This window comes from Drosophila gunungcola, assembly GCF_025200985.1.
Source record: "Drosophila gunungcola strain Sukarami chromosome X unlocalized genomic scaffold, Dgunungcola_SK_2 000023F, whole genome shotgun sequence".
In the NCBI taxonomy this organism is placed as follows: domain Eukaryota; kingdom Metazoa; phylum Arthropoda; class Insecta; order Diptera; family Drosophilidae; genus Drosophila; species Drosophila gunungcola.
Genome location: NW_026453185.1, coordinates 137004 through 150540, shown reverse-complemented (window position 1 = coordinate 150540; position 13537 = coordinate 137004). Strand labels below are relative to the sequence as shown.

Sequence of the window (13537 nt, the reverse complement as noted above, 5' to 3'; positions counted from 1 at the left end):
ATTTTAAGTTATTGTAAGTTATCTCGCATACCGACTTATCTTACATCGCTTTTGAATATTATTAGTTTAGTTTACTTGCATTGGTTACACACGGAATGAAAATCAATTTTTCTTACATGGTATATCGACAAAATGTTGCCTGTGAATTTTATACAGAAATTATATAATTTAAGTATTTGCAATTTTGAAATACAGAGATAAGATATTTATAGCTCAATATATATTTTTGGAGAAACAAGCTCTTAATGTAGAAATAAAGCGCTAAGATATTAATATTTGACACAATGGTGTGTATTTTATAGCTTAATAAAAGTCCTGACCGACGTTTTTTAATTTTTATTGAAAATTCTGCTTTTCTACAGACACAAGATGTTTGAATTTTAAAGCTTAATAAAAGTGCGATGTTTTAATTTAATATTGAATAAGCTTTTAGTGTAAAAATTCAGAAATTTAAATGTCTAATTAAAATTTAATAGCTTATATTGAAAATTCCTTTCTGGTTTTCTGCTGAACAAGTCCTAGGTAGTAATCGAATAATATTGATTAATATTTGGTTTTTACTTTAGTTTTAAGGTTTTTTTCAGCCAATAATTTAGTCACAGGCGATGCATTTAGTGTTGGAGGAAGTGTAGGTCTGGGGATTGGCATTCTGGCCATAGGGCTCAGCTCCATTGGCGCCCACGTAGAAGAGGCCCAGTTCCGTGGGCTTGGCGGCATAGCCCATCACGGTCCGCGTGTCCTGGCAATTATTTCCCAGAAGGAGTTCCGAATAGCCTGCCCAGAAAGTCGTTCTCATTCGAGGGATACACCGTTTCTGTGTAGTAATCGACGGCTCTCTGATGGGAACAGACAATGGAGCTGAGGCCTAGGCAGCCCGATTTGAAGGGAATCCGTCCCTGGACAAAGAAATCAGCGTCGCCGGCCCGCTTGGGGGAGCCCAGTATGCCGGGATTCGAGTGAATAATGTCCACAAAGCGGGCATCGCCACTCCGCAGACCCTCCAGATCGTTGCCGTCGTAGAAGCATGGATTTGCTGGATCCAGTCCAGTTATTCTTTTCAGGATTGAGCCCCCCGACATTTGCCTGTAGTTCCTTCCCGCAGAGCCTGCGATCTGGGCGCCCAAGCTGTGGCCCACCAAATGCAACTGGTTGGCCACATAAGTCGCATTCAGCCGGAGCAGCGCCTTGGCTAGACTGGCTCCAATAACTTCGGTGTTCAAAGCCGACCATGTATAAAGGGTGTCCACAAGGTCAGCTGCATCCAGAACCTACAAAACATGGGAGTTATGTATTTTACTAGGATGTGATATACTCAAAAGGGTATTATTTTATCTTATCTTATCTTATCAGCTTTGTTTTTAGCCATTATTTTGTGTCTCAATTTTTTTATATATATCTTAAAAATATATATTATTATTCCCAATAACTATCTTTTTTTAAAAAGTGTTTTTTAATCTCTATTAAAGGTGTCTGAAAGTATGCAACAATATATTTTAAACTTAGAAATCAAATGCGTTCATTACCAAAGGCGGCTTCCTTTTTGTTATGCATACTTTTAGGCAGCTTTAAAATCCTCCCATATCCTTGTATATTTTTATGTAAATATTTTAAATACTTTTTTTTCCATATCCACACTCACCAAAACATTGGTATCATTGCGACAAGCATAGGCCTTGACGACGGGTCCACTATTCGAATCATTGATGTTCGTTGTCCAGCCGGTGATAAACAAGACCGTGGGACGATCCTGATAAAATCCCGGAGTAGTCCACAAGTCCTCAGCTTGCGTCAGAGGAATACTGACATTCCGGCACTCGAATTCGGTGCGAAGCTGAAAATTTAGGCGTGACACATCCGGAATAAGCTTGGACCTGACCACACCGAGATCGACAATGGTGCTGCATATATAGTTCAGGGTGGAGAAGGCTATGTCCAGAGGCAACCCGACAACCAGCTGACGCAACTGATCCTGTAGTCGATCCAGGATTAGGCTCTGATATGAAGCCGGTATCTGTCGCAAATTGAGGCCATCAGTTTCCTCAAGTCTCGTATTTTCCGAATCCTTAGAAAACCCATTTTTACAATAGCTTGCATTCTCGGGCTTTAAGAATTCCAAAACATTATTATTTTCGGAACTGGACTTATTTAAGGTATTATTTTTCAAGTGAGTCAAGTTTTTGGAGCTGTTATTTCTTAAATTATCAACTAATTGATAACTTATAATTTTTGCCTTAAAAGTTTCCAAGTTTTTTACGTCCTCCGAACTAAAGTACTTTTTATTTTCAGAGCTTGAAAGACGAAAAATTTCAGATTTCTTTGCACCCAGTACCAAGCTACCTGTATTTGGCAAACTAGATATTTTTTGGGCTTTAGTTTTTAAGACTTCCTCATTCTTGAAATCGAGATTTGGTATTTTTACATTTTCAGAACCAATTTTCTTTGAGCTATCAGACTTTGAACTGTCTGCAATTGAAGAGCTTGACTTGTTCAACCAGTTTCTTGCTAAAAAAGTTTCTTTTGGAAAGTTCTCACTCTGATGAACAGTTTGATTTATAAAATCTGCCTCAATGGACTGTGAAATCCAAGCCAGCACCACCAGCTGCACCAACAGAACCGAAAAAGACATGGCTATTCGAGAGTCACTGAAAAATTGTATTCTTGCCTAGCTTTTTATATGTGGGCCAACTGAGATAACTTTCATTTTAGCACACTTCAAGTGAAATTTATGACCCCCTGAGATAGCGACATCTTGTTCTAAGACACGACTTCATTATATCGCTCACGATACACGTGTCCTAACCTCACGAACTACTTTCTTGGCTTGCAAAATCCAGGTAGCAATCGCATAATTTCCAAGCAAATATTTTGCGTTAGGAAATGTTGGCCGGGCTGCCAAAATGCGATCCACCTAATAGCCACGTCGCTCCGCTACCAATTGCCTGAACATCAGCTTGCCGCCCCCACCATTAACAGAAAATCAAAAAAAAAATGAAAAAAACAGACAAAAAATTAAACACAAAACAAGCGGTGCTATTACATTGGTAATTTGTGGTGTTGCTGCCGTCGTTGATGTTGCCGGCACGCAACCCGCCAGCAACATCGCCGATCGCCGGCAACAGCAGCAATCAGAAGCGCTCAGAGCGAGTGCCTCCAGTTGGCCATTGGAATGGTGGACTCACAAATGAATACTGCCCAATTAATCACACCGATCGTATCCGAAAATATACTGAAATGCTGGGAGGATTGGGTCTTGTGTTAACCAAGAATATATTGTTAATGGAAATTTAAAACTTAATTTGTATCTTATTTTAAATAAAAGGTTTCTTATATTAACAATTTTATTGTTATTAAAATACTTATTTTACAAGGGATAAAAATCTGTTCCTTAAAGGCTTAAATTGTTGTTTTTCAAGCTCAATTCAATTGGAATTTAATTGAAAAAATTAAAGAATTTAATAGATTTGATTAATATTAAAATAGTTTGATACAAACGTTTTACATTTTATTTCATAAATAAATTTAATTAGACTTTAACAAAAGGTAGGGATACCAAATATAGCAACCTTTTCAAGGACTACCTTAAACTCTGGAAAATATGATTATTTAAGCTATTGTAAAATAACATTGCACAAGACAATGCATATCATTTAAATTCGAACACTTTATATATCTAAATATAAAATGAATAAAATTTAAAATAAAAAGTTGTATAAAATTCTTTCTCTAATTTTCTTTTATAAATTATATTTACTTAAGATATATTGAAAGAGTAAATTGTAAGTAAAAGTAGCTATTTATTGTATTTAGTTTTTGGGGTTTCTGATTAGAGCACCCAACGTTCGTTGCTTTTCCAATCTTCTTCGTTTTTGGGAATTTATTCGCACATTTCGCGTTGAATTGGCGGCAGGCACAATCGACAAATGTTTATATGTACAACGTTTGCTGTTTTGTTTTACTTTTGCAATCTTCCAGACACTCGTGCTCCATATATATATATATATATATATATATATATATATATATAATATCCATATCTGGTTGGGAATATGGGTGAGTGTGTCAGACGCACGGAGCTGTGGGTTTTCTGTGAAAATACTGGCGATGAAGCGCGGGTTTTTCGCTCTGCTGGCTCGTTGTGATTTTAATTGCAGTCCAGACTCTCATGAAATCGAAATCAATTTAGATTGCTCTATATCCATTTGGCTATAATCCTCCAAGTACCTTGGTATGTGGTTGAAATACAACTGATGTAATATGTGCTTATCGTATGTTATTGTGTCTTGATTTTTTGGTATAGATTTTTCTCTATACCTTATTATATTTTTTATATTCTTTATTATGAAATCTATATTTGAATATCCTAGATGCAAGCATATTTTAACTGGTAATATAAACTGTTAATATTACTTTAAAACCTATAAGTGCATAAGGAACATCGGTAAGAAATTAAGAAATCTTAGAAAGAAAGATGTAAAAATGCTCTTCATGTAATTGCTTAAAAATTGCGATAAATATATTAAGTGTAAGGATATTGCAAAAATAAAAACATAAATTATTTCGTGGATTTTGAATTTTGAAATAATTTTTATTTCTGGAAAAGGAAAAAGTAACACTAACACACTAATAGTAATATATTTGTATTTTAAAGAATTTTATGCTTGCATAAACTTCCGAAGTTTATCTAGGTTTTTAGTACACCAAGTATAAATGCCGCATTATTTCTGAAATAAGTTACCCAAATAGTTAATTGCACTTTTTGGCAGCTTTGCACAATGGACACATCTCACTGCATTGTTTGCGGGCCAATAAATATATACCTCAGATATGCGAGTGTATGTGAATGGCTCTTTATATTTGCCATTCTATTTCCACTACTTGCTGTTGATAAACCCAATTAGTTGGGCTGTGCCAAATAAAAAAAAAATGAGTAAGCTTCCGCCTTGAGTGCAAATATGTGGAGGGTTAAGGCCCATAGGGATTCCAAAAATTACGCAACGGTGGGGCGAAAATAACACCGAGAACGGGCCTAAAATTGGCCGAAAAAACTAGTTATAATAATAGAGAAGACGAAAATTATTACGTATACGCACCATTGCAACAGGCTTTTCAATGGCCCCGCCACTTAGACGTCGACGTAATGCGGAGTAAGTGCAGCAAATTATCAGCTCCAGCCGAACGAGCGGCAGATGTCCGTTGCAACATTTTTTTTCTCTCTGTGTTTTTTCGCTTTTCGCTTTTCGCCAAACAAAACAAAACAAAACAAAAGACTGTGTGTAAAAGTCTGTGGAAAATGCAGGAAAATGTGCGGTCCGAGGCATATATAAAACCAAATGCAGTTGAGAGTAGTATATTAGTTGACTCGAAACATTTCGCCGCGTCGGTTAAAGGAGCTTAACAATAGTTTCTTTTTTTTTGTCGTATACCCACATTCAATAAAGATGTTCACCTACCGCCAGATACTGATGATCCTGCTGGGCCAGCTGCTACTGCTGGGCATCCAGAGCTATCCTTTGAAGGAGGACCTGTCCTCCAGTGTGGTCCACTCGGCGGGTCTGCTGGGTCACTATGCCGGCGGTCTGACTGGCGGCGAGGCTCTGTCCAAGCTGGACTTTAGCTCGTCATCCCACGAGCTTGGGGCCTCCGCCGAGGCGGATCACCTGGGCTCCCTGGGCGATCACCTGGGCGAGGAGGGCTTCCCGGCGGACTACGGCAGCAGCGATGCCGGCGAGGAGTACGCGGAGGCCAGCGAGGTGCACTCGCAGTACGAGGACCACGAGCAGAAGGCCGTGCCCGGCATCGATCACGGCAAGGGCGCCTTCAGCTACAGCACCCTGTACGAGTTCAAGGATCGCGACGAGCACGAGCTCCACCACATGCAGCACCAGGCCCTCGAGGAGCAGGTGGAGCACCAGCACCAGGCGGAGCACCAGCACCAGGCGGAGCACCAGCACCAGCACGACCACGACCACCACCTCGACCTGGACCACCACCAGCTGGAGCATCTCTACTAAGACTGTGATAGTCTCGCACCCAAACCTAGAAAAATGCTCAAAAATTACTATATTCTAAATCTGTTTTTTTTTTTTTGTTTGTTAATGATTACTGAAATAAAACTAAGTTATATCGAAATTGGAAAGCATTCTTTGGGGTTTTAAAATTAAAACGATAAGTCTAACAACCTTTTAAATAAACTAAAGTTAATATCTTAGAAAAATTGAACCCACAAAAAAAAACTTTTTTTTTTTTATTAAGATATTAAACAAGCGTTACTATTAATAAAAAGTATATATATTCTCAATTTTAATATACATTCATAAATTCCACAAATTGTTTTTATAGCAAGTTTATTCAATGTCTGAGTAAAGCTAAAAAAAAATAGTAAATCAAAGGCAATAAAAAAACAACAAAAAAAACCATAGGCAATAAACAAAATAGGCCAGTTGGATAATAATAATTTATGGGAGTTTGTAAATAGATTTACGATAAACCATCTAGCGTCCATGGGAGTGGACAACCTGATGCTGGGGCAATTTGAGCTGCGAAAAGTCCACATTATCGCTGACCAAAATGCGGTGTTCGTGGACATTTGGGAGCGATGAGTGTGGCAGGTGCGAAGCGGTCAAGGTGTCCACAAAAAAGTGCGGCCAAGGATTTCCCAAAGACGAGGATTGGACATTGGGCACCAGTAGCAAATGCGGTTGTTCCGTATCCGGAGCTAGCTGAAGAACCCCCGAACTAATATGTATGGCTGGTCCATAACCTGTTGATACATGTAGTACTTAATAAGATACAAGCGCCTAACAAATTAATCATACGCACCGTGGCTGGACAGTTGCTCCTGCTCCACCGCATGACCACCAACTGAAGCCTCGGCAACCACTGCCAGAATATACAATTGAAGTGCAAACACTTGCATTTTGCTTGGCCAACTCTTTGGGGACTCACAGCTTTTATAGGTATTCGCTGGCGAACGGAAGTTCTTGGTCTTGGCTGAACGCCCATCGGTGACACCTTTGGCTGACTTGCCCTCAAATCGCACACGAATCGCATGACATGTCGGTGATTATGATCGTAAATTGTGTTTACAATTCTTAATCGGTGTTTCGATCACTCGAAGAATACAACTAATTGGGAACGCCTTTTAAGCCACTCATATTGTTTTTCAGCTTAAAAGCATTCCAGCAATTAAGAAAGAAAACATTATTCGAATAGGTATTTTACATTAATTTCATTTAAACTAAAATCCTAAATACCTATGTAATTGATGCCCATTATTTTCCGAATTATTTAAAAAATAAATTTTTGTGGCAAGATCAACAAAGTATGGCATTTTATTATGAAACTATTATTTTTAAGTATAATTTTGAGGTTACCAGTTCTGAACGCGTATAAATATGTATTTTATGCAAGAGCAATTATTGTTTTATAATTCCACATAAATAATAATGTTATAAATTTTTAAATTCTGGATATTTAACGTACTTCATTTTTTTGTGGAAAACATTTATCTGGAAGTGGAAGCTTGACGGCTATAATAATTAAATGCAAATTAGCAAACCCTATAGATCCCAACTCAAAACACTACCTCTCTGCCGGTCTCACGATTCTAACCTCGCTCTCAGGGCCTTCTTCTCGATCTCTTCAGATCCGGAATCGGAATCGGTATACGAATCGCCACCGATTCGTTGGGAGTTAGCAACAGGGTGCTAATTTCGTTTAGAATCAATAACACAATGAACCCAGTCGTTGGAGAGCCATGAAAAAACCCCGAAAGAAAATATATATATATCAGCAGACAGACAATTCGTCTGAGGTTCTGGCGATTACATAAGATTGTAAAGACATGAAGACCTGATATCGGTGATATATGTTGATTTATTTTATGTACACATCGATCGAACAAAAAAAATACAATTATTCGCTTTAGAACTAGAAAAAAAATAGTTGAGTACGCTTTAGGTTAGGATGGATTTGTCAGATCCATAATCTGCAGGATTCCATGGCCTAGCAGCCCACCAGCTTCTCGAAGATGCCGCCACGCTTCCAGCCGCCATTGAATCCGCCAGAGAATCCACCATTGGAGCCAGAGTTGTAGCCGCCGTTGTAGCCACCGTTGTAACCACCATTGTAGCCAGTGTTGTAGTCGCCATTGTAGCCAGAGTTGTAGCCACCACTTGAGCCAGCCGAAGCGGAGGCGGAAGAGGAGGCACTGGAGTAGCTGGACTCTACGGCCGGTGGTCCGTACACCTGGGCGGGAGCACGATCCTCATCCACAATCAGCTTGATGGTCTTCACCACCTGCTGGCTCTGCGGCTGCGGGGCGTAGGAAACGGGAGCGGGTGCGGGTGCATAGCTGATGGGCGCCGGAGCTGGGGCGGCGTAGCGCACCACAGGCGCCGGGGCGTTATAGGTCACAGCGGGAGCGGCCTGAATGCGAACCACCGGTGCGGGAGCAGGAGCAGGAGCGGAGTAGGTCACAGCGGGAGCAGGAGCGGAGTAGGTCACAGCGGGAGCAGGAGCGGAGTAGGTCACAGCGGGTGCAGCCTGAACACGCACAACGGGAGCGGGAGCAGGAGCGGAGTAGGTCACTGCGGGAGCAGAGTAAGTCACAGGAGCGGGAGCAGGAGCAGAGTAGCTCACGGCAGGAGCAGAGTAAGTCACGGGAGCGGGAGCAGGAGCAGAGTAGCTCACAGCGGGAGCAGAGTAAGTCACGGGAGCAGGAGCGGAATAAGTCACAGGAGCGGGAGCGGGAGCAGAATAGGAACTGGAACTGGCACTGGAACTGGCAGAAGCACTGGAAGAGTAGCCGCCATAGTTGCCACCATAGTTGCCGGCCGAACGTCCGTAATCGTAAGAGGGTTGCTCCACCACCTTGATGACCTTGATGACCTGTTCGCCACCGCCATAACCACCGCCATAACCACCGCCATAGCCACCGCCATAGCTGCCTCCATAGCTGCCTCCATAATTGCTGCTGCTGCTGGCTGAGGAGCTGCCATATCCAGAACTGTAGACCGGACGGCTGGGCTGGCTGTAGTATCCCTGGTTGTAGCCACCGGAGTATCCGCCGCTGCCATAGCCGCTGCCATAGCCGCCGCCATAGCCACCACCGCCAGAGTTGCCACCACCCAGACCACCGCCAATGGCCTTGAGCAGGGCCAATTTGGCGCCCAACAAGGCACTCGAGGGCACTGGGGCCGCGATGGCCAAAAGGGCCAGTGAAACGCAAACGTATAGCTTCATGGTGATATTAGTACTGGGGATGCTGCTGGCAAACCTGACAAACGAAACTCAACTGATGTCCCAAATCGAGACGGGGCACTAATTTATAGTCGGCCAGCAGCAGCAGCAGTAGCAGTTCGTACCCACAGCTCACCTGTGTGTGCGTTTTTGTGTTGTTCTAATCTATGCTCCGACCTAAAAGACAAGACAAGACGAGACGAGACGAGAGATTCCCCCTGCGAACATTGATGTTTGCTTAATTCATAAATGGTTACTTATGGGCCAAGACACACGGACAGGCAGGCGCACAAGACGACAAAATATATCAAATCTGGGCGGGGCTGCCAGCCACCGGCTGTCTGTCACCTCAACTACTTAACCATCAAGTGAGATATTTGCTCGCATCTCCCGCGGGCAGAGCAAAAAATAGTTAAATGAATCCACGGCCCAAAAGCGTTACGGATTCGCAAGAAGCTCAGGTAATTCCCCATCACACAAATTGGCACTGAGAAAAATGTTTGGCCTAAAGATCATAGAATCATAGATCATAAAATCAAATAAAATTCCCAGTTAGACTTAATTTACTTTATGTTTAAGAATAAAAAAATGTTTTTTATAATTACCAAATATCAATATTATGATTTGCAATTTAACAAATAGCATGACTCATTTTTATAGTTCAATTTTTAAAATATGGTTTATCTGTGACATGGATTTTTAAAAATGTCAATAAACGATTGGGAAATTCAGCTAGACAATTCAATGTGAGTGGCATATTTATTGACTCATTTATTTATTGTGTCAATTTGAGTGTGGGTGATTTGGGACATTAAAATAAATGTTAGACCTATTCAATAGTGTTAGTCAGTGTTAGTGTTTTTTAAAAACTGAATATAAAACTATTGATTTTGTAGTTTTAAAATATGAAAAACGTTAATTGACTCATTTATTTATTGTCCCAATTTGAGTGTGGGAGTTTTGGGTCATTAAAATAAATGTATAGACCTATTCAGCGATTTCTCGCAGTGCATGCTGGCACATGTGCGTGGCCAGTGTATTGGCATTGTCACTCATTCAGCCCCCGAAATCCTATGCATGACTCCACGTAGCCAAGGGGCTCAACGGGTTAGAGCCTCGTCAATATCCAAATATCCAAATATCTAAATACCCAAAAATCCAAGTAACCCAAGCACGCCCGAAAATCTTCGCTCATCTCGGATTTCGACCCGAAAACCTGTCCACGTCGGCCACGTCCACATTTTCTGACGAACTCGTATTTCCTCCCATCTCAGATCAAATATTACATATATGTAATATTTGTCGGTTTAGGGCTCTTTATTCTTTGTTTTTTTTGTTTCTTTGCTCATCTATTGATCTAGACTGTTATGCAAATTGGGTCAACAGAAAAAAAAAAACAAAGCAGATTTAGCCAAAGATGTTCCAGCTGGCGAAATTTGATGTTCCCATAATTTGACAACTGGTTCTTGGCCAAACACGAGAGCGTCGTAAAATTGATTTTTTAAGGAATTATGCGTGGAATTTTAGGCATATAAATTTGCAGCATACATAACTAGTTCTTATATTGTATTCCTTTTTGAGTTTTTAAGCAAGTTGCTGTCTTCTTTTTTGAGAGCAACAAATCTCTACAAAGACACAGCGTTTAGAAACTATTGTGCTTTTTAAGGGTCAAATATTTATGAGACTGAAAAAATTAAAAAGGAGGACTCCGCATAATGCATAATATGAGTAGTATAATTGTAACTATTATTTTCTTAAATTAAACAATGTTCTTATTATTTTTCAGTTGAGATGACAATATTAAAATTATTTTAAAAAGAGTCTTACAGTTTACAAACATATTTTATTTCAACTTCTCTATTTGCATTGTATTTCTTTTTTATCTCTTTTATTGTTCGAGCATGGCAAATATTAAATCATAGCCAATTTACACATTCCCATTTACAGATTGTGTGGCTTTTTCTCCCGGCATTTGTTGTGTGGTGTGTTTCTTTGGCCTTTTGTGGTTTCAGTGGCTCAAGTGGTTGTAGTGGCTGCGACATATGTGCCTGGAGATCGAGATGGAGGTGGAGATGGAGATGGAGCTGGTCCAACTCAACCAATTTGCACCCATGGGGCGTACAGCATTCTCGGCCAAACGTTTTGCTTTTTTTTGGGCTTGGCTCTTGTGACTTTGACTTTGGATTTGCTTTTGGTTTTTGGCACTTGATTACCATTAACAGTTTGGTTGGGCTCACGATCTGCAGTTGGATGTTAAGGGGGTAGAGGGGGGCGGCGCAAAGGGTTAAAGCCGGCTAACTGAGTGCGTAAACAGCACTCAACTCTCGGTTTCATTCAGAGTCCCAAACGAAGGTCACCAGGGTTGGGTGGGCCTATTTTTTTTCGGGGGAGCTGACTTCTTCAATTGGGTGCGAAAACGTATTTGGTAATTGTCAAGAGTTGAATTGCAAAAGCCCTAGATTGTACATGACATGTTGACGAATAAACATTAAAAAAAGAAACGTTAGCCAGGTAAAACAATTACAAATAGAACTAAAATACTTAAGGTTTTTCGGCTTCATTTTATTTTAGCACACTTTTGGGCTTATCAGTTCATTCTTTGTATTTTATTGGATCTTAAAATAGCATACTCAAAGTTTAAATGTACTTTTTTTAAAAGCAAATTTAAAAAATTGCACAATAATTTTAATAATTTTGTTGGTTACAAGTTATAATTTAAGCACCAAAAGTCTAAAAAATATATAGAAGAAATGTATTTTAAAATAGATTTTTATTGACACTTATAAAAAATTTTAACCTAATATTCCTTTTAAAGATACTTCAACATTTATAAATGTTTTTTTATAATAAAATTTTCTTTAAAAATAATATAACAAAATATTTAAGACACATCCAATCCTTATTTAGGAATATGCTTTAAAAAACCCTTTTACCCATTATAACCATCAATTAAAAAGCCATCAATTTAAAATAAAAACAACTGCAAACTTAAATCGTTATTTATACATTTTATTACAAATCGTTAACTTTTAATTACAAATCGTTGTTTAAAATTATCAAAAAAAAGTACCACTTTGTGATGTGGTTTGCTCGTTCTCTAGCAAAGTCCTCCGGCCAAGCCCAGTGGTGGAGGTACTGGTGCTCCGAATCCCAGTCCGAAGCCACCGCCGGCGCCATAGCCGGCTCCAAATCCATAGGAGGCGGGCAGGGCGGCACCACCACCGAAGGATCCGCCGTAGCCACCTATGCCGCCGGTCAGGCCACCACCGAAACCACCCACATAGCCGGCACCACCTGCCAAAACGGGAGTGGCCACTGGCGTGGACACCGAAGTGACCACCGGAGTAACCACGGCAGAAGTGGATATGGCAGGGGCAGCTCCCACAAAGCCGCCGGAGTAGCCACCTCCGTAGCCACCGCCAAAGCCGCCGGAATAGCCACCACCATAGCCTCCTCCGACTCCTCCACCCGGCACAACCGACACCTTGATCACCTTCACCACGTTCTCGGGAGCATATCCATAGCCGCCACCATATCCTCCTCCATAGCCTGATCCATAGCCTGATCCATAGCCTGATCCATATCCGAAGCCAGAGCCATAGCCGGAACCATAACCATATCCAGAACCGTAGCCAGAGCTGGTTGCTCCGCCCAGCAGAAGATTCAGCTTGCCAAAGGTGGCCTCTCCCGGTTTGGCCAGCGAAACCATCACGACCAAGATCGCAGCCAGTCCCAGGTAGAATTTCATGATGGTGATGTAATGTGTTACTCGGCTGTCCTCGCTAATCCAAAATCCACTCTTGACTTCGCCGCTTGGTCGACTGATGAACTCTGGTGACCATGCCATCGACTTTATACCCGGCCAAGTCGGATTCATCGACAATAGTCTACGATTGTTCTGTACCCAAACCCGCAATGTGTGAAATTACTCAATGGCTTTCGTGGTGGACAGGTGAACTAGTCTCACAAATATTTGTGTCAAAGTCAGTTTTTCACTCGTCGCTGTGGTCTTGGGATTCCGCAGAAGGTTTGCGTTTATCTAGAACCAATGAAAAATAACGCCATTTTTGGGCAAACATTGCAGCTTCAAGGGAATTAACACTTTCGTTTTCTTCAGGGCGATGATGCAAGCGGATCTGCTTTGGGGAAAAACAGTTATTAGTCGTGGGAACAAGTCAATTACCATAAATAAACGGAATGAAAATTAATAAGAAGTCAAAAATCTAAAGGTTACAGTTTCTTAGTTAAAATATGCTTAAGAATTCGCGTTTAATTCGCATTTTTTTATTCAGTAGAA

At 40.8% G+C, this 13537-nt stretch overlaps 5 protein-coding genes across 5 annotated transcripts; 1 reads left to right on the top strand and 4 right to left on the bottom strand.

Annotated features, from left to right (window-relative positions):
* Positions 1–346: 346 nt before the first annotated feature.
* Positions 347–2684, bottom strand: LOC128260390 (probable phospholipase A1 magnifin). The gene is given in 4 exon segments (XM_052993357.1): positions 347–773; positions 775–1268; positions 1640–2101; positions 2231–2684. Coding segments are annotated over 4 exon segments (1533 nt in total). The 5' UTR covers positions 2627–2684; the 3' UTR covers positions 347–592.
* Positions 2685–5345: 2661 nt separating this feature from the next.
* LOC128260396 (filaggrin) lies at positions 5346–6197 on the top strand. The gene has a single exon (XM_052993367.1). The coding sequence runs from the start codon at positions 5439–5441 to the stop codon at positions 6009–6011; it is 573 nt and encodes a 190-aa protein (XP_052849327.1). The 5' UTR covers positions 5346–5438; the 3' UTR covers positions 6012–6197.
* Positions 6198–6374: 177 nt separating this feature from the next.
* Positions 6375–7042, bottom strand: LOC128260454 (uncharacterized; the record flags this gene model as incomplete). Its single annotated transcript, XM_052993469.1, has 2 exons — positions 6375–6760; positions 6820–7042. Coding segments are annotated over 2 exons (492 nt in total), but the record flags the coding sequence as incomplete, so codon positions are not given.
* Positions 7043–7859: 817 nt separating this feature from the next.
* On the bottom strand, positions 7860–9310 carry LOC128260381 (glycine, alanine and asparagine-rich protein). The gene has a single exon (XM_052993347.1). The coding sequence runs from the start codon at positions 9241–9243 to the stop codon at positions 8005–8007; it is 1239 nt and encodes a 412-aa protein (XP_052849307.1). The 5' UTR covers positions 9244–9310; the 3' UTR covers positions 7860–8004.
* A 2929-nt stretch (positions 9311–12239) lies between these two features.
* Positions 12240–13284, bottom strand: LOC128260453 (uncharacterized). The gene has a single exon (XM_052993468.1). The coding sequence runs from the start codon at positions 13115–13117 to the stop codon at positions 12338–12340; it is 780 nt and encodes a 259-aa protein (XP_052849428.1). The 5' UTR covers positions 13118–13284; the 3' UTR covers positions 12240–12337.
* Positions 13285–13537: the final 253 nt, after the last annotated feature.